The sequence below is a fragment of the Pinus tabuliformis genome, chromosome X, assembly GCF_031772625.1.
Source record: "Pinus tabuliformis cultivar Carrire ecotype Pingquan chromosome X, CPIR1, whole genome shotgun sequence".
NCBI classification, from domain to species: Eukaryota; Viridiplantae; Streptophyta; class Pinopsida; order Pinales; family Pinaceae; genus Pinus; species Pinus tabuliformis.
The window spans coordinates 139177233-139196805 of NC_142308.1; the positions used below are offsets into that span (position 1 = coordinate 139177233).

General features: G+C 39.4%; 1 protein-coding gene across 1 annotated transcript in view; it reads right to left on the reverse strand.

Annotated features, from left to right (window-relative positions):
• The window catches only part of LOC149138848 (nucleophosmin), an 84502-nt gene extending 65818 nt beyond the window's left edge, over positions 1-18684 (reverse strand). The window contains exons 1-2 of the mRNA XM_089446664.1: positions 18227-18684; positions 17874-17984 (exon numbers count right to left, since the gene is read on the reverse strand). Coding sequence (XP_089302790.1) covers positions 17874-17984; positions 18227-18424 — 309 coding nt within the window. The 5' untranslated portion in view covers positions 18425-18684. The remainder of the gene's footprint in view (positions 1-17873; positions 17985-18226) is intronic.
• Positions 18685-19573: the final 889 nt, after the last annotated feature.

Genomic DNA, 19573 nt, shown 5'->3' on the forward strand with positions numbered 1-19573 from the left:
AGCGTCCGCGGAAGCGTCTGCTATATATATATATATATTTTTTATATTTTTTTGCATTTATACTCAAAACAAACATCCCAAATACCAAATTAATTGTAGAAGACATGAAAACATGCATATTTTTGCATAAATCAAGATAGATATGGCATCCATGATTCCATTGTAGTTACTAGTATGTACAACAATCATCTATATTCTAGCTATTACAAACATACATCAAATTTTTAAGCATATTATAAAACATAAAACATTTAAGCATATTATAAAACATAAAACATAGAGCATATTATGATTTATCTAGCAAGTGAGCAACTGTCAACATTTGTCATGTCCAAAATTCAAATAATAATGTTTACAAAATATGTCACTTGGTCACCGCCAAGCCAAAAAGGTTCAAAATTCAAATTCACAAGTCTACAAGTCTAATGAGTAATCTATGACAAAAAGTAGTAGATTGTGAATATATCTACTAATCTCTCCTCCTTCCACCACGAATAGAACGTGATGGCGGGCCTCCACGTGGTGGCAATGAAGAAGATGGTCCCTGTGTAAGTCGTGGCACTGAAACTGATGAAGAAGAACCCCCTGCTGTTGGTGTTGAACCATGGAACCTAGGAACCAAGGGACCAGATGGGGGTGGGGGTGGTGGCATATCAACACGGTCATCATCATCCTAGAATCGCTCAAAAAATTCATGCAAAAAAAAAAAACACTAGTTAACAAAAAAATTAAAAACATGAATTAGAGAAATGCTTTATAAGGGAAAATTGGAAAATTCATACCACAATGGACATACCTGGATAAGAGCATCCTCTAATTGCTCTAGTCGCAACACTCCATCCTCCAAATTGGGCTCCTCTGGATTCTTGTCCCAAATCAACAAGTCTTTATTAGACTTTGCATCTTCACAGTAATGGGACAACAATCGCAAGTTGTAATGAACATAAACCAAGCTCTCTGCCCAGTCTAAATTCAACCTGTTCCTTTTAACACTGTGGATGAAAGAATAAGAGCTCCAACACCTCTCTGCAGAAGAAGTGTTTACCACCTGTGATAGCACCCGCAATGCCAAACTCTGTAGAAGTGGAGTACCCCCTCCATGCATGTTCCACCACTCAAGAGCAGAAAAAGTCTCTCGATCTTGAATTGCATGCATGCTCCCAAATGGACCAGTGTTGAGCGTACAGTTGCTCACCTGTCTCCGTACCAATGCAGCCTCCTCCTCATCAGGGATTAATTTACTCAATGCAGCCATATATTTTTCGTGAACCTCTCTATCTTGGTGTGGTTTTTTCCTGCTTCCCCCCCCAGGTGCTGGTGTTGAAAGCCATGATGGATGATAGTATTTAGGTGTCAAAACATATGCTAATGCATGCAATGGAATATTTAGCATTTCCCATCGGTTTTGCACCTCTACACGAATATAATTGTACAAGGTGGTATCTCTAGGCTCAACAATGTCTTTAATCTGCCCCAACATGCTATCCATTTGCTCATACACCTCCCCAATTACTGGTCGATCTGAATCTGCAAACTTGATCATGTAATAAATTGGTTTGGTGAATTGCAAAACATATTTAACCTGTGACCAAAAGTAACTGTCAAGAACAGTGTCCTTGACTGCATTAGCACCATCTGTGTCAGTGTTAATTTCATCCCATGTTTCAGCACACACCAGATTAGTTAAAGCTTGTCTCACCCTCACTAGCCGCCTAAAGGTGAGGTAATAACTAGCAAATCTTGTCTTTGCAATTTTAAGCAATTGCAACTTGGAGTAAGTGCCATAGAAGTAGTTTACCCTTGTATGCCCTGTGATGAATTTAATGAGCTGCTTCCCTTTCCTGTAAACCTCAGCAATCCACCCACAATCTTTGTGTTTCACAATATCATGCATCAAAAGGTTCAATGTGTGAACCAGGCACCCAGACCAAAAGATGTGTGGATGAGTACGCTCAATAATTTTTCCTGCTGCCTTACAATTTGCTACATTATCTGTGATCACTTGAACCACATTATTCGGACCAACATCTTTGATTGATTTCAATAGGAGATCTGCAATGTTTTGTGCAGTTGCACTGATGGAGGAGGAGTCATGACATGCAATAAATACTGCACCACTAGAAGAAACACCAAGAACATTTATCAAATGTTGGTTTCTAATATTTGTCCACCCATCTGATACAATGGATACCCCAGAATCCACCCACTCATGTGTAAAACGTGTCAAAGCTCTTTGAACCTTAGCTTTTTCTCTTTCTAATAACACTGTTCTAGCTTTCTCATAGTTGGGGGCCTTGTATCCTTTTGGGGCTTCATTGATGGCCTTTACCATGTCATGCCAATAGGGAGAGCGAAGCACATTGAATGGTACACCGCAAGCACAAAGAAAACGGACTATCTTTCCATCCACATCATCCCTCCCAGCAACATTAAGGAAATCCCCTATTGTTCTTCTACCTCCAGAGGTTGCAGAAGTACCATGAGGAGATGGGCAACTACCAAATTTAGAGGTTGCACTTGAATCAGAATGAGTTTTTTGTTTCTTGTTTTTTTGTTGTGCAGCCATCTCTATTTGGATGTATTTTCTTCTTTCTTCAGTTGAAATGTTTGGGCAAATTTGTACCCCCACAGAACCCTTTTTTTCATCACTGTCCAGCACCCCACAAAGATGCCTCCTCAGACGGGTATATGAACCACAATATGGTTTTCCTCCATGACAACCATGAGGGCACACAAATTTGTAAGATCCACCACCCTTTCCCCCATCAAGTTTGGTCACATAGTTCCACAAGGGTGTTGATGTACCTTTCCCATCTTGTGCTTCAGTGTCCCCTTCAAGTTCATCCCCTTCTTCTTCAAACCCTTCCTCCTCATCATACATTGGGTCACTACTATTAGGACCAAGTTCATCCCCTTCCTCTTCCCTTCTATTCCTCACCCTTGCCATCATTAAAACCAAGAGTGGAATGATACATAGAAGCCAAAAGAACACCATCTTGGAATATGGATATAGGTGGTGGACAACCTGTAAATAAAGGAGCAAGTAGAAACAATGGGAAAGAGTAGGAGAGGGAGGAGAAAAATACAAATTTTTTTTCAAAAAAACAAGGGAGTTTGGGGTTTGAACTTACCTCTTTAGCTCTTGTAGATGAAGTCCTCCAAGCTCTTGCTCCAAGCTCCTCCTCCTTCTCCTAGCTCCTCCTTCTTCACTCCTCCAAGCTCTCCTCTCTTCTCCTCTCCTTTCCTCTCTTCTCTTCTCCAACTCTCATAAACTCAAAATGAGAAAATGAGGAATGAATGGGAGCTTTATGCTTTTCATTCCTCACCCTAAACTCACCCTAACCCACCCCCTCATTGCTAAGTTAAGTTAACTTTAAAAAAAAATTAAAAAAAATGAAGTGTCTTTCCTTAGCCCGCGCGGTTTTTTCGGAAGCGCTCGTGAAGCGTACGCTTCCGGGCCCGAAGCGTGGCGCTTCCGGAGGCCCGAAGCGTGGCTCTTCCGAAGCGCCATCCGAAGCGCACTTCGGGGCCCACGCTTCTCAAAAACCAGGAAGCGCATAAAAAATTAGCAATCGCGCTTCGGAAAAGTTGGAATCGCGCTTCCGGAACGCTTCCGTACGGGACGCGATTCCGGCCTAGGATCCGCGGGGGGGGGGGGGGGGGGCGCTTCCTGCAACACTGGACTGAAGAGTACAACCAGTATGTACTATGAATATAATGTGGGGGTGCAAGCACAACTCCTAGAAACGCCGAAAATAATATAAAGAAAGAAAACTACATAAATATAACGTAAGAACATATGTATAAAACGGAGACAAAGGTACAGTAATAAAAAACACTAAGTGAGTTTGGACAACTCAAGCACCTGTCAAGAGGGAGAGAAAGAGAGAGGGATCGGATGATGAGGCCAATGATGTCAAGGTCTCCTGAGTTTGATTGTCAAGGGCAAGGGGGAAGAACATTGTACTAGCTCACTATCAAAGTCCTCTGGAACCATAAGGGATTTGGTTGTATGATGTTGGGGGGAATGTACGAGCAAGGGTAACTCCTAGCATCCAAGGTAGAAAGAAAGAAACTCCAAATGGATCTTTGATTGTTCCTCTGGGTGTGGGAGGTATTCTGACAGGCGGGAGGTGCTCTACTCAGAATTTGTCTGGCGCTGATCTCCCTAATGCTTTGAGAACATGTGGCCTAATGTATGGACTAGTAACACCAAACTACTCTCGCTATCAATTGGCCTTCCAAAGGGGGAGACGAAGGAGAAACCCGAGGTCTCACCATTCTATTGTTTGGAGCACTTTGGAATATTGCCTACCATTTGTTGCTCCGAACTAACGAATTAGCGCGAAAGTATGAGTTGATGGATTTGGTCATCTCAAGACAGGGCATGCTGCGTAGGAACTAAGATTTGGGGCACAAGATCTCGCTAATGAAGAGGGATAAGAATCTTTGGTCCTGGCAACAGAAGAAAGTAAAGAGGGAGCCCCACAAGTGCCTATGGAGGCTGTTGTCACATAAAGTATCTGGGCACCGCGACAACGCTCAAAGTAAAGGTTGTCACTCTAATCCTTACTCCGTTTAGACTCTCTCCTAGACAAGTCAAGGGGGGGTAGTCCCTAAGGTGAATGGATGAAGATAATCTATGGAAAATAGGCTCTAGGAGATTTTAATGATGAACAACTTGATGAATTTAGAACAAGTCTTGGTCAATTGAGATGGATAGATTAAAACAAGACACAACCACAAGATAAAACTAATTATAGACCAGTGTCTTTATATTGAATTAACCATAGGCTAGATAAAAAACAAGTTATCCAGAGCAAATTTATAAGTGTGGTAAAACGACGATCATGAAAACTTTATCATGCAAGAGCCTCTAGCAATTAAATCCCAAATCTAGAAGAATTTAGTCAATGATTTTAAAAACACTAATCGCACCTGACAATAGAGAAATCACTACAACAAAAGAACACCAAAGAACTTTAGATTAACAATTTAATTATTCCTTAGGTAATTAATTTAATGTGGTAAATGAAAAAATCAATTTTTTTAATGTGACGAAAGTAAAACAAATCAAAGGGTTAATAAATTAAATTTTTAATGGGCCATAGGCCACATTAAAATATTTTAATGTGAAAGCACAAGTCCTCCTTTAATTTATTTCTCTAGCAATTCTAAAGTCACCAAACAATTTTTAAATTTTTTAAATTTAAAATTTTTTTAGATTTTTAATTTTTTTTAATATTTAATAATTTAAATGTTTTTCAAATGTCCGCATGGGGTAGCTCAAGTGGCAGTGGCCGTGGAAATGAAATCTCACTGAACCGGAAGTCTTGGGTTCAAATCTTGGGCTACCCTTCCCCCCGTAGCGGGGTGTATAATGGACATGAAAATCAGAGAGTCCTACCAAGCTTAAAAAAAAAAAATGTTTTTCAAAAAAAAAAAAAAAATCATAAGTTAAAATAAAAAAATGAAAAAATGTAAAACAAAAATAAAATCAAATCAAAAAAAAACAAACGAAAAACAAAACCAAAACAAAACAAAAAAAATCGAATTTTAAATTAAAATGAGTCCAACCAAAGTTTACTTAAATGAAATAGGAATTTTTATTAAAAAAGAAGAACTAACCCTAATGTGAAGACAAAATAAAATAAAAATGAAATCGAATTGTTTTGTTGGTTGTGTATGCAAGTGTGGCAGCGGCAAGAGCTCGAGATGGATTGCAGGTCGAGGGAGAGAACGCAGCTTTGAGGAGGCAGTGAGCCACGAGAGGAGCAAGAGAGTGCAACGGGCAGTGATGAGGGAGCTGAGAGAGGGAGAGGAGCATGTGGGTCGGTGAGGAAGAGCTGTGTAGCAGAGGGAAGGAGGATTCGAAGGCCGACGAACAGCGTTTGGCAGAAAAGCTCGGATGGCAAGAGGGACTCACGCAAGAGGCAGCACGCAGATGGCAGCAACAGCTTGACGGGACTGTGAGATGGAGTAAGGGACAGCAACGATGGAGAGCGAAGGGAAAAACGCAAGAAAGAGGAGAAACCCCAGGCAGCAGATAAATTCGAAATTTTGAGTAAAAGGAGGAACTGAAAAACGATTTCAAATTTTTTTTAGAGGAAAAAATGCAGCAGACAAAAAAGAAAATGGTAGCCCAATAAAACCCTTAAAAAAATTCCCAGAAATTTCTGATTAAAATGATATATTCTTCTCCTTAAAATTTCCTTGAAACCCTTATAAAAATTTCCAAATTTAAAACTTTTTAAACACTCGAACTGTAAAAGAATACCCCTGCAAAATGGTATTGAAGCCAGATCTTACCCTCCAAGGCCTAGATCTGGCTTCAAATCAAAATTCTCTTTCAGATCTGCAACCTGAACCTGAAAACAAAAACACCCAGAACCCAGATATACAAAAAAAACCCAAGTCAGAAAACTAAGAAAAATACAGATCTATGCACAAAAATGGTAGATCTATCAGATCTGAAGAATATGAGTCCAACTCGGCTCCCAAATCTGATAATCTAAGGCTCTCAACAGCCAGATCTATCAATTTTCCACACAAAATGTTAAATTTTTCAAATTTTAAAGGAGGTGCTTAACTCAAAACCCTTCGTATATCACAAATAAAATCTTATGATAAGCCCGGAGCTAATTTAGTTGGGCTCTTCAGAAAACACAGATTGGGAGTTGGCTAGTCCAACTGAAAACTTCCCCTAACGCCGGAAGATCTAAAAAATCAAGATTTCCCGGCAAAACTCAATCCAACTATCAAAATAGAGAGAGCCAATAATAATAAAATTCAGACAAATAGAGATGCCTGTTATTACGTTCAAAATTTAGATTATTATTTAAACCCCAGCAACTGAGCAAGATACCTATACTCAAATCACTCTTCAGAAACTATCATCAATGGCTTAAAAAAATTATGCATGAAAACAACACATCCTACAATATTCCCATGAAAAGTAACACCAGCAAAATTTAACCCCAAAGTCTTTCTTTATTATCCAGAAAAAAAGTACACAAGAGCTTCTTACTAAGCACACGACTCATAAATCGGATAGATCGACTGACGAATGACTTCCTATTTAAAGATAAATCCTCCAACGGCAAAATTCGTCGGTCCTAAAAAAATAAATTTTAAGAAGTCTGGGGACTAAGGTAAATTAATTATTTTGATAAATTTTAAATCTTTGATCCCTGGGAGTTAAGTCTAAGTCAAAGTCAAAATTTTGGAGAAATTAACTCAAAAATAATTAAATTACATTTAATTGAAAAAAATCAAATTTCCCCAAGAAATAAATGTTTCGACGGATGAGACTAAAAGAAATTTTAATCTTCATCAACGGTCGAGATTACTTTGACGAAGATCACTCGAACTAGCCGTTGGAGGATTTATCTTTAAATAGGAAGTCATTTGTTAGTGGATCTATCCGATCTCTAAGTCGTATGCTTAGCAAGAAGCTCTTATGTAATCTTTTTCTGGATAATAAAGAAAGATTTTGGAGTTAAATTTCGCTAGTGTTACTCTTCATGGGAATACTATAAGATGTGTTGTTCTCATGCATAATTTTTTTTAAGCCATTGATGATAGCTTCTGAAGAGTGATTGAATACAGGTATCTTGCTCAGTCGCTGGGGTTTAAATAATAATTTAAATTTTGAACTTAAAAGCAGGTATCTCTATTTTTCTGAATTTTATTATTATTTTCTCACTCTATTTTGATGGCTGGATTGAGTTTTGCAGGGAAATCTTGATTTTTTAGATCCTCGAGCGTTAGGGGAAGTTTTCAGTTAGACCAGCCAACTCTCGATCTGTGTTTTCTGAAGAGCCCAACTAAATTAGTTCTGGGCTTATCATAAGGTTTTATTTGTGATATATGAAGGGTTTTGAGTTAAGCACCTCCTTTAAAATTTAAAAAATTTAACTTTTTGTGTAGAAAATTGATAGATATGGCTATTGAGAGCCTTCGATTATGAGGTCTAGGAGCGGAGTTGGACTCATACTCCTCAGATCTGATAGATCTACCATTTTTGTGCATAGATCTGTATTTTTCTTAGTTTTCTAACTTGGGTTTCTGGGGTTTTATTTTTTTTTTTGTATATCTGGGTTCTGGGAGTTTTTGTTTTCAGGTTCAAGTTGCAGATCTGAAAGAGAAGTTTGATTTGAACCCAGATCTAGGGCTTAGAGGGTAAGATCTGGCCTCAATACCATTTTGCAGAGGCATTATTTTACAATTCGAGGGTTTAAAAAGTTTTAAAATTTGGAAATTTTTATAAGGGTTTCAAGGAAATTTTAAGCAGAAGAATATATCATTTTAATCAGAAATTTCTGGGAAATTTTTTAAGGGTTTTATTGGGCTACCATTTTCCTTTTTGTCTGCTGCATTTTTCCCTCTAAAAAAAATTCAAAATCGCTTTTTCATTTCCTCCTTCTACTCAAAATTTCGAATTTATCTATTGCCTAGGGTTTCTCCTCTTAACTGCGTTTTCCTTGCTGCCATTTTCGTTGTCCCTGCGTTCCTCGAGCTCTTTCAAAGCTCTAAACCCTAGCCCGCATTTTCCTTTGTAGCTCTTCGCTCTCCATCATTGTTGTCCCTTACTCCATCTCACAGTCCCATCAAGCTGTTGCTGCCATCTATGTGTTGCCTCCTGCGTGAGTCCCTCTTGCCATCCAAGCTTTTCTGCCAAACGTTGTCCGTCGACCTTCGAATCCTCCTTCCCTCTACTCCACAGCTCTTCCTCACCAACCCACGTGCTCCTCTCCCTCTCTCAGCTCCCTCATCATTGCCCGTTGCACTCCCTTGCTCCTCCCGTGGCTCACTGCCTCCTCAAAGCTGTGTTCTCTCCCTCGACCTGCAAGCCATCTCGAGCTCTTGCCGCCGCCACACCTACATACACAACCAACAAAACAATTCAATTTCATTTTTATTTTATTTTGTCTTCACGTTAGGGTTAGTTCTTCTTTTTTAATAAAAAATCCGATTTCATTTTTAACTAAACTTTGGTTGGATTCATTTAATTTAAAATTCGATTTTTTTTTTGTTTTGGTGGTTGTTTTTCGAAAGAAAAAAAAATTGTTTTACATTTTTTCATTTTTTATTTTAACTTATGATTTTGATTTTTTTATTTTCATTTGAAAAACATTTAAATATTTAAAAAAAAACATTAAAAATCTAAAAAAAAAAAAAAAATATATATATATATATATATATATATTGTTTGGTGACTTTAGAATTGCTAGAGAAATAAATTAAAGGAGGAATTGCGCTTTCACATTAAAAAAATTTAATATGGCCTATGGCCCATTAAAACTTAATTTATTAACCCTTTGATTTGTTTTACTTTCGTCACATTAAAAAATTTGATTTCTTCATTTACCACATTAAATTAATTGCCTAAGGAATAATTAAATTGTTAATCTAAAGTTCCTTGGTGTCCTTTCGTGGTAGTGATTTCTCTATTGTCAGGTGCGATTAGTGTTTTTAAAATCATTGACTAAATTCTTCTAGATTTAGGATTTAATTGCTAGAAGCTCTTGATTGATAAAGTTTTCATGATCATTGTTTTACCACATTTATAAATTTGCTCTTGATAACTTGTTTTTATTTAGTCTATGGTTAATTCAATATAAAGGCACTGGTCTATAATCAATTTTATCTTGTGGTTGTGTTTTATTTTAATCTATCCATCTCAATTGACCAAGAGGTTGCCATCCATCGAAAGTTTATGAGCTTGGTTGTTGAAATCTCTATATTTTGGTTGCAAGAGAAGATCTCATAGACTAGATTACATCATTTTCTTACCTCTTTTCACATAATCATCCATGTGCGGGCATCATATTTTCCCACCTCCCACCCATAGCATCCTCCATGTGTTTGGGTTTGCATTCGCTTTGGGATTTGTTGCATGAGTAATCATATAGGAAGACAAATTTATATTGACTTGATGATATGTTGGTTGCATTGGCTTTATGATTACACTTGGTATTAGCCTTACTACATGCATGTTAGGAATCAGGATAAGATGAATTGCATGCTCATTTTTTCAATAGAACTAACATCATATGATATTTCTCATGGCAGTTGCACTTAGATTAAATTTGCATTATTTTCAGTTGATTTTATGGCCTAACATTAAGCACGTGCAATCATGAGAAGTCGTGAAAGCATGCTACCCCGTGTTTTTCCATCTATTATATGTGCAAGTGACAGGTCTACGGTAACCAAGAAATTGTTGGACTTCTCACGACCTCCCGTTCGAGTAGCTTCACCCACTTCTTCGAGAGATCTCGTCTCAGTTGGAGCCAGATGTTACCCACCATTTTGTGGATAATATCCGTAAGAGAAATTTTTGTCACCAAGATGATCCTTAGTCGTCAGCCAGCAGCCCCTTGCAGCCACCAGCTAGCTCATTATGCCATTTCTCCGCCACTTGATCCAGCCATGTGGTCCCTAGCCCATCTGCCATGATCGTATGTTTGAAGGTGGGTCTCCTGAACCTAAAGATATGCCTTGTCATTTGGAAATTGAGTGTGCTAGTTTGCTTATCATGGACACTTCTAGGCATGGATTAATAGGGGGATTCGGCGGAAAGAATGGGCTAGGTTTGTGCTCGTCCCCTAGACCCCCTTTGGTATTAACCATGGATTTTAGTCCCATGGGATCTCTTTTACTGACCATTTGGCTCTAGGGATGGTACTTCATGGGAAACCCAGATTTTGGTTCCTGCTCCCTTATCCGCTTATATTATCCTCTTTCCACTCATTATTACTCCATTCATCATTTCTCCCACCTGGGTCCACATTCCTCCACTGGGTCCACATAGGGTTAGCACACCCCTTCCCCTTGCCCATACCTTGGGTCATGACCTAGAATGAAGCCCAGAGGTTGATGCAGCTAAAAAGAAAGATAAAGGCATATATGGCCACATTCAACAGGAAAATGTACCACAAAATGCAAAAGATGGTCAGGACAAACGCATTTAGCACATGGGCAAAAGCCAATACATGAGCTCTACCCCATCGTCATGGCCATCACCGTAGTTCCTACAAGTTCTATGAGCCTCCTTCATCATATAGGAACCCATAATTGTCCCAACCCCTGGTGGGCAATGAACCGCCCCAACCTTAAAAGGGGGTATTCACTACCATATCTTATACATCATGTTCTTACCCCTTGAGCCCCGAGCAGTTAATCAAAGAAAATCATAAAAAAGCAAAAGGCATATAAATAAGAGTGGAAAAATCAAGGTCGGGGCATCTCATGTACCATGATTGCTCCCTCCTATACATTATAAACCCAAGCGTGGGGTTCCCTCTTATTAACTACCCTTATACCCCAGCATGTGACCTAGGGCTGCCCCTTCTCATTCCCTACTTCATTCACCTATATGCCACATGCCACCACCTTTTGAAGGATGTACCTCGACTATATTATTCTCTTTAGAAGTAGAAACCACCTGATAGGATTATTGGTTAACCCCATTTGGAGTTTAGGAGACATTGGCACATCTCGAAGCCCATTATGGAAGGGCAAGCCATTGTGAAGTCCCCACCTGTGGTCCATGATTTGGTAAGCTCATTTACTCGATTTCTTTAATGACTTGTTGTACTAGAAGGCTAGGGGACGCATTGGATCTTATGCGGAATTGCAGATGGTCTTCATTTTGGGTTTGGTCTCCCTATACGGGGTCCTAATCCTTTAAAGGGCTACATTGGCACTTGTAGGGTGTGTGTTGAGATCCATGGGCCTCCACAGCATCAGACAACACTCCATGGATCCCCACAGCCATTCAGGGATTGTTCGTGGTTCACTTATTGGACGAGGAAGATGCACGTGATCCATCATGCCCAGCTAGCACCATATTTACACCATATACTTGGCAGATGATCCAAGACTTGCATGATGATGTGGCATCACCTACACCATCATCCTAGCCCTTGCAGGAAACCTACAGGCAACTTCAATTTGTTTGGAGACCCATGAGAACACTTATGTGCCCCCACATGTCATTTGAAGCACAAAAAAGTTATTACAAGGGGCCAACCACTTGTCCAGTACTTTTGAGAATCCTATTCTTCATTGTGGCACCCATGGACCTGATTAGGCCTCTTAGAGGGCCCTACGACATGCATAGATTATTATTTAACATCTTGAGAGGTTTACGTTTTTCATTTATGAGCTATTTTGGTGGGTTTGTCACCAAAAGTTGAATTATTAGAACATTATTTTATTTTTGGGCCTTATGTAGGCCAAGCAAGCTAATTCAAACTCCTAATGTGTGTATAAATACAAGTGAGATGAGCTCATTTGCTCATCATCACTTTGGATTGAATCTTTTCTCTCTCTTGAGAATTTCACACTTTTTCTAGAGAATGAATTGGAGCTTTATGGATGAATTTTGATGTGTGGATATTGGTTTATCTTATCTTGGAGCTTCTCTTTTGTCAATTATGGATGGTTGGATATATTTTGTTACATGTAAGTACATGCTTTTAATGTTATTCTTGTTTTAATTTGTCATATACATTGGACTGGGATTTTCGCTATTTTTAGGGCTAATTGTTGCATGCATTTACTGCTTTAAATTGTGGAATTTTGTCTCTATTATAGCATCTCTCAATGTATGGGCCATGTAATGTGAACGAAATCTCCTAGGGGTAATTCTATCAACGAATTGACCTTGATAAGCCATTTCCTTTGCACATCGAAGTATAAAAGCTACAAGATTGCTTCTCCTTGACCTAGAAGGCTAGTGAAGTTGTCTTGGGGCCTCCTTGACCAAGAACCAAAGGTTTTCACTCATATTCATCATAGACTCCATTCTCCCAAGACTAAGGCATTGATCTACCAAGAGGTGGTCACCTAAAATCACATCTTTTTCACCTTTTCCCAGGTCTAGCCAAGTTGGGTCACCTAGGGCATCATTTTCCCAACAAACTATCTCTCCAAAAAGTTCGATCTCCTAGGGTCTCCTGCGATGGTGTCTCTTGAAGGCCTCCTCCAATTTTGAAGCCATTCTGGCCGTGGAGTTGGGAGAAAAGCCAAGCAAGATCAAACTTTGCCCTAGCATCTCCAAGGCTAGCACCTCATAGGATCAACTCAACACCTTCAAGTGAAAATTCTTTCTTTGATCCTTTCCCCCACCTTGTCCAGGGTAAGAACATCTTTGGTTGCCATACTTTTTCTTCCTACCCCAGATGAGGTCCACTTGGTCTAGTGTGGTCCCGTTCCTTTGAAAGACAACTCTTCAAGAACCATCCGAGATACCAATTTCAATAAAGATTTTAGGGATTGGGTAACTCCTTCACAAGTCCTATACCATAAACCTAACCCTCAAATCCTCCCTTCCTTTCCCTAGTAGACATTGTTGCTTGCTTAGAGATCAAGCAAGCTCCATCCTTTAAGCTCTCCTGGGAAAGGGATTATTTGGGTCACGCATATCCATTCATTGATTTATCCTTCATCGGTGACTCCACAATATACCAGGTCTCCTCCCATCAGCGAAAGTCTGTAAATAGAGGGAGCCTTAACTAAGGTGACAGTGGGCTAAGTCACCATGTGTTGCCCTTGTTCTAGCATCTGCCCTTTAGGGATCCCCTTTAGGTCCCCTCCTAGTTTGTGCGGTAACACTGATCAATCTGGATCCCTTCTTATGAAAATATTTCAACTTGAGATAGACCTATTGAGTCATTATGAATACCTCCCTACCTCCCTAGTTAAGAGGGAGTGTTGGAAAAGTAACTAGGTTTGGTCTTCATTCTTGTATCAATTTGTATTTTTATGTAAAAGAAGAAAAAAAAAAAATTACGCATGGGTTTCATACTCCATTTAATGGTCTTCTAGGTCAAGAATGTGTTTCATGCTCCTAGGGTTCGTCATGAGTCAAAAAAATTATTGTTATATGTAAAAGACCCTTTTTGGGCAATTTGTATCAAGAAAGAAATATTATTTTTGAATTTATAAAGTCAATTTGGATTCCCAAGACCAAGTCAGCCTTGCCAGTGAAAGTCGGCCTAGAAGAGGCACACTCGATCTCTTGAAAGGTGTATATATAACTAGAGACTTCGACCTATTGGAGCACACACTTGACAAGTTTGATCTGCAGCTAGACAAGAAGAAAGAAGAGCAAAAAACTCATGATGAAGAAGGAAAAGTCAAAGCAAGGAAGAAGGCTTGAAAAATATATCTTTCTATCCACACGTGCGAGCAGATTAGGGTTTTCTGTGCAAATTGCAAGGACCGAAGTTGCAGGACAAATTGCAGAATTGAGGTTGCAGAGTTGAGATTTTGACAGAAACAAAATTGGCAAAAGTTCGATTTTCGTTGACTTTGGAAGACTTTGACTTGTTTGGAAGAGATCATTTGGAGGGTTGACTTGGGGCTTGAGGAGGTCTTGGACTTGGTCTTTGGGTCTTGGAGGTCTCATTTTGATCTAATTCTATAAGAAGAGGATTGTTTGGGTTTTCCCCAAGTTGTGGGGTTTTGCCCTAGTGTAGAGCCTATATCTTGTGTTCTTTGTGTTTTTGACCTTCATGTTTTGTTAATTGTTTGATGAAGAAGTAAAAATTAAATAATAAAATGTCAACAAATATCACAAGTAATTATCATGAAAGGAGAATCAACATTAAACTACAAGTACTTTGATTTTCCAACAACCATGTCCAATGGTACCCATGGATCAGGGGTGGCATATGCATGGGGTTGGTGTGCGCCTCTGTGAGGAAAAGAGGTCGTGGGACGAGACCACATCATGAAGTGTACCTAGTGAAGACCAAAATGCACCATTATAGTTCCAATAGCAAATGGAGATGGTGGGCCAGCTCCCCTTGACATATCCCTCAATTGAAAGAGACCTTCATTTGGCCTAAGGGCCAGAGTATCCCAGAAGGCCTGAATCATGGATGATGACCTTGAGATCATGAATAATTGCCCACTTACCTTCTTTTCACGCCCTGTGACCCAATCGCTAGATAACTTGAGTTCCACACCTGTTGGGATTTAGTGAGGTCAAGATCGAGAAAGATCCTTTGTGTGGGCAAGAGAGAAATCATTCTTTTCTTAGCTTTAAGGGCTCTAAATTAGTATTCAAGTGTTCAAAAACAAAGGAAGAGCATGGTGTTGGGCCCCATCAATGTGTGCTCAAGGGTGATGTCTTGCAGATCTAAGGTGTCATGAATGGAATAGGTTCCTAGTTGGGTGTTTAGGGGCGGGCAGGGGAGCCCATGAACTCTCAAATTAAACTCTCAACCTCAGGGGAGGTGCTCCCTGTTCACTTTCTTGTACTACTTCGACCACAGTGAGCGCAAGAGGTTGTTACCATATCCAAACCACTTCAAGCCAAGAGTTGAGCATTTGCTACTGCATTTTTGTCTCATGTTTACAAATGGCCTAATGTGCTCTCATCTCTTCCTATAAAATTTTAATGTTCAAAATTTATTTCTGGAGCATAGGGAAATCATCAATTGGTTTCAACTTCTGTAAGTGTAAGTTTTCTTGTGTTTTCATTTTAGAAACCAATTGCTTGAGGATTATTACTTCTGCATGAAGCTACTTCTTTTCCTTTTCAATAAATTCCACCCCCTACAACAAATTTTGAACCTAGGAAGTCCAATATGAAAAGTCCCTGCGCCATGGAAATAGCATTGGGGCTATAGATTGATGGTGGGGGTTCCCTGATTTCCTGCCCAACCTAGCTTGAAACCAATGTCAATTATAGGAATTGAAGCAAGAATTCAAGCATATGGAATAGGAAGGCCAAGGAAGAGAGTTCCCGCTGTCAAGGGCACAAACAAAAAAATCTCAGCCCAGGAAGAAAGAGCTCGTGGTCGAGGGCACAAAAGCTAGAGGGAAGCATGGAGAGAATTGTCTAGTTCTATCATGATCATGGTTGACGGCCGAAAAAGAAATAGCACACATTGAGGCAAAGAGAGCTCGTGGTCGAGGGCATAGGCAAAGAACTCACAGCGAAGGAAAAAGACGATGTGTGGGCAGAGAACTCACAATGGAGGAACAGACAACGTGCAACTCATGGCCGAGCAAGAGACAATGTGTGGATCACAGGAATCGATGCAGGTTACACCCATTCAGATTGTGAAAAATCTTCATGCTCAGAACTTGCAACAAAGGAAATGACAACGTGTAAGCAGAGAACTCACAACAAATAGAGATTGCATCACACCCACAAGAATCGATGCATTTTACAGAAATCAGTGTGGGTTACACCCATTAGAACACTTTCTAATTGCTGGAAACATTGATCAGGAGGTACCACATCTGTTCCTTCATACTGCAACAATGGGAACAAGACATCTAATAAACGATAGAAAGATGGAGCAAGGGTTGAGGTTCCTTCAAGATACTTCGTAGATCGGACAATGAGGTCAATGAAGTCAAGTTCTCCTGAGTGTAATGGCCAAGGGCAAGAGGGGCGAAAATAGGGCACTAGCTCACTATCAGGGTCCTCTGGAACCATCAGGGGGTTCGGCTGTATGATCCTAGAGGAATGGCAGAATGTACGAGTGAGGGATACTCCTAGCATCCAAGACAGGAAGAAGGAAAATTTGAATGGATCTCTAGCTGCTCCTCTTAGTCTGGTTTAGAATTTTGTGTGTGGGACTGTCCTCCACATTTGTGTATGTGACCATCCCAAGTCATTTGGACTGAACCACATAGATCCCTTAGCCCTAAACTACCTTTCTATTTTGAGCACTTCCTCCAAATCTCTGATGCCTCATTATCAATCCAAATTTCTTCAGCATCGTTGGCTACACAACCTTCATATTTATATTTGTCAACTCTGTGTGAATTTGCAACAGCAAATCAAATTTGGCCACCATCTCCATAGGGAGGGACAGATTTGTAAAATTTGAGTTGGATGGAAAGGGACAAAAGAAAATTTTATCTTCAGATGCCTGGTAGACCACAAGAAGAGATGAAAATACCATTGCCTCTACAGAGACTCAGGTGGATCTATTTCAGTCTTCTAAAAATATCCAGACCAACAATGCTTGGCCTTGAATACCTTCAGATATTGCCTACTGAGCCCTCTTTTACTTCATTCTTCCACCCTGTGGCAAGCACTGGTAGAATCAAATGCGTTGCAACTACCAACTAGTCTGATAACAAAGAGCCTGTTTGACATTGTCGTGGTATAACAACTTCTCAGAGGAGGGTCTAACACACTTGCCATAAGCACCATCACAGGGTATTACCCCAGACGTGTATCACTCGCTTCTTTAACACTACCATGGATTCCCTGTGCTGGATGCTAGGAGTGTCTCTGCTTCTTTGGCATCCTTCTCTAGCGCCAACAGGAGGGTTTTGAGGCCACCGGGATTAGCCCCCAGAGAATCTTAGCCCAGGATACCCACCTAAGGACATTATTGGGCAGGTTCTTGACACTGACATCTCTGTTAAAAGTGCGGACGATGATAGCGATTAACCCCTTTTTGCTTTGTGGGGATGTTTATCTGCTTTGGCCTATCACTTTTGTTCACAATGCTTTATAGTTGATTTATTTAGATTTAGGATTAGAATTAATTTCTCTTTTACTGTTCTCTTTGCTGGGAGATGCATATACCTCGAAGGATTCGCTTTTACTGTTCTCTTTGCTGGGAGATGCATGTACTTTGAAGGATTCTCTTTTACTGTTCTCTTTGCTGGGAGATGCATGTAGCTTGAAGGAGATGATGTGCTTGCTCTTGATTCCCATTGAGATATTTTGGACATTCGTGGACATAAATTAACTTCCAATTCAATTTCGAAGAACGTATACATTTCCATTTACTAAGCATCATTGTCTACAGACCACAACAATTTAGTTTGAAAATGTCACACAAAAAATTCAGAAAACAAAGAATCGATATCAATGTAATGGATACCTTCAATTTGTCCCCGTCTTCCACAATATCGAGATGAAGCAGCCAATCACCCTCCTCCTTCTTCAGATTACAAATATTTTCTGCTACTTCTATAATCTCGTATTCTGAGAGCTGCAAGTCGACATTCAATAAAAATCAGTTCAAAAATTGCCCATCCACGCAAATGATAAAGCTTCTTCACACAAATTAATATTAGGATAAATCTCGGAATAGGGCGTCCTTTCACCGAGACTCATGTCATTATTTAACTGTCCGAAAACTTCTGAGATTTGAACATCGATATTGACATACAGATTAACATGAGTAATAGCGCAGAAAGTGTGAAGATGAGAAAGCTTTTACAAAATAGCTACCCGCTTGGGGGCGATCTGATTGCGTTTGCTCGTCACTTGACGGTCGAGTTGTTTGACAATCTGTTCGCAGACTCCACATTTAATGTAAGGAATGTCTTCTCTTCGAGCGACTGCAATGGGTTTTTTCGGGGCACCCATTGCTTGGCCTGAGAGTACAGCGAAAACGAATAAAAACCCTAAGCCACGAAAAATCGCCATGGCCTTTCCCTGCAAAATCTCCAGAGTTTCTAAACTGTTCCTGCGTCTCTACACGAATTACGGTCTCTGAATCATTATATACACGAGTTTTTACGGTCTCTGAATCATTATGGTTGCGTTCCCATTAAAGTCCAAGCGGTTGCGGAATTTTAATTCGACTTATTTTCGAGGGCGACTCACGAGTTTGCGAAGAATGACCAGATCTGCTGAAGAAAGACAGCTTAAAGACGAAGTCAAATGTATTCAAGTTTGTTGGGAGGGTTTAATGAAAACCTCCATGCTCATATTTATTCAAGTTTTATTGTGATATGATGTTTTAATGGGATAACTATTATAATTTAATCCAAATGAGTTATGATGTTTTTTTTTTTTTTACATCAAATTAATTGGATTTAAATTTATAACCTTTTTTTAAAACTTATGTTTTTAACCATTAATTTCAGTTAATTATTGTAATTTAATTTATAATAATAATATATTAATTGATTTCCTCTAAGGAAGTTTTTAGGGCATTTCACCACTTTGATGTGATGTGAGCTTAAGCAAAAGGAGGTTGTAGATCTCACTATACTTGGTGTATTGCACGCGCTCTCACCACTTCATCAATCATGGCACAAAGTTAGCACAAGATTAAATGTCATTTGAATATTTTATGTAGCGTCAGGAGGTACAGAAGGACTTTGCAAGAGAATTCTATCATATTGCATAGCTGGAGGAAAAAATTGACAGTATAGACCGCAAGCTGCTCATTCTAGCCAAGAGATCCACGAACATCTCCTTCGCCTTGAACGTGGATATTGACCAGCCAACGCAAATGCCTAGAGATTTTACCCATAGTTTTTACAAGTCACAAGTTTTTTGCTTGCACCACTAGTAGTAATTTTTGTATTCTTTTGTTGATGTATGTCAAGGCTTGGCACAACTAGTCTGTTTTTATAAGTTTTTATTTACAATATGCTCTAGTTAGACAAGGTCCAAGCAACCTCGAGACTTTGAATTTATGTTAATGGTTTGGTTTCCCTTCGAGCAAACAAGTATCAGAAAAAATTTGTTATATGTAATTCTCATTTGAAGTAATGCAAAGCGCCTAATTATCTGACAAGATGTAAATAACTTGTATAGACTACAAAGTATGTTGACCACTACATT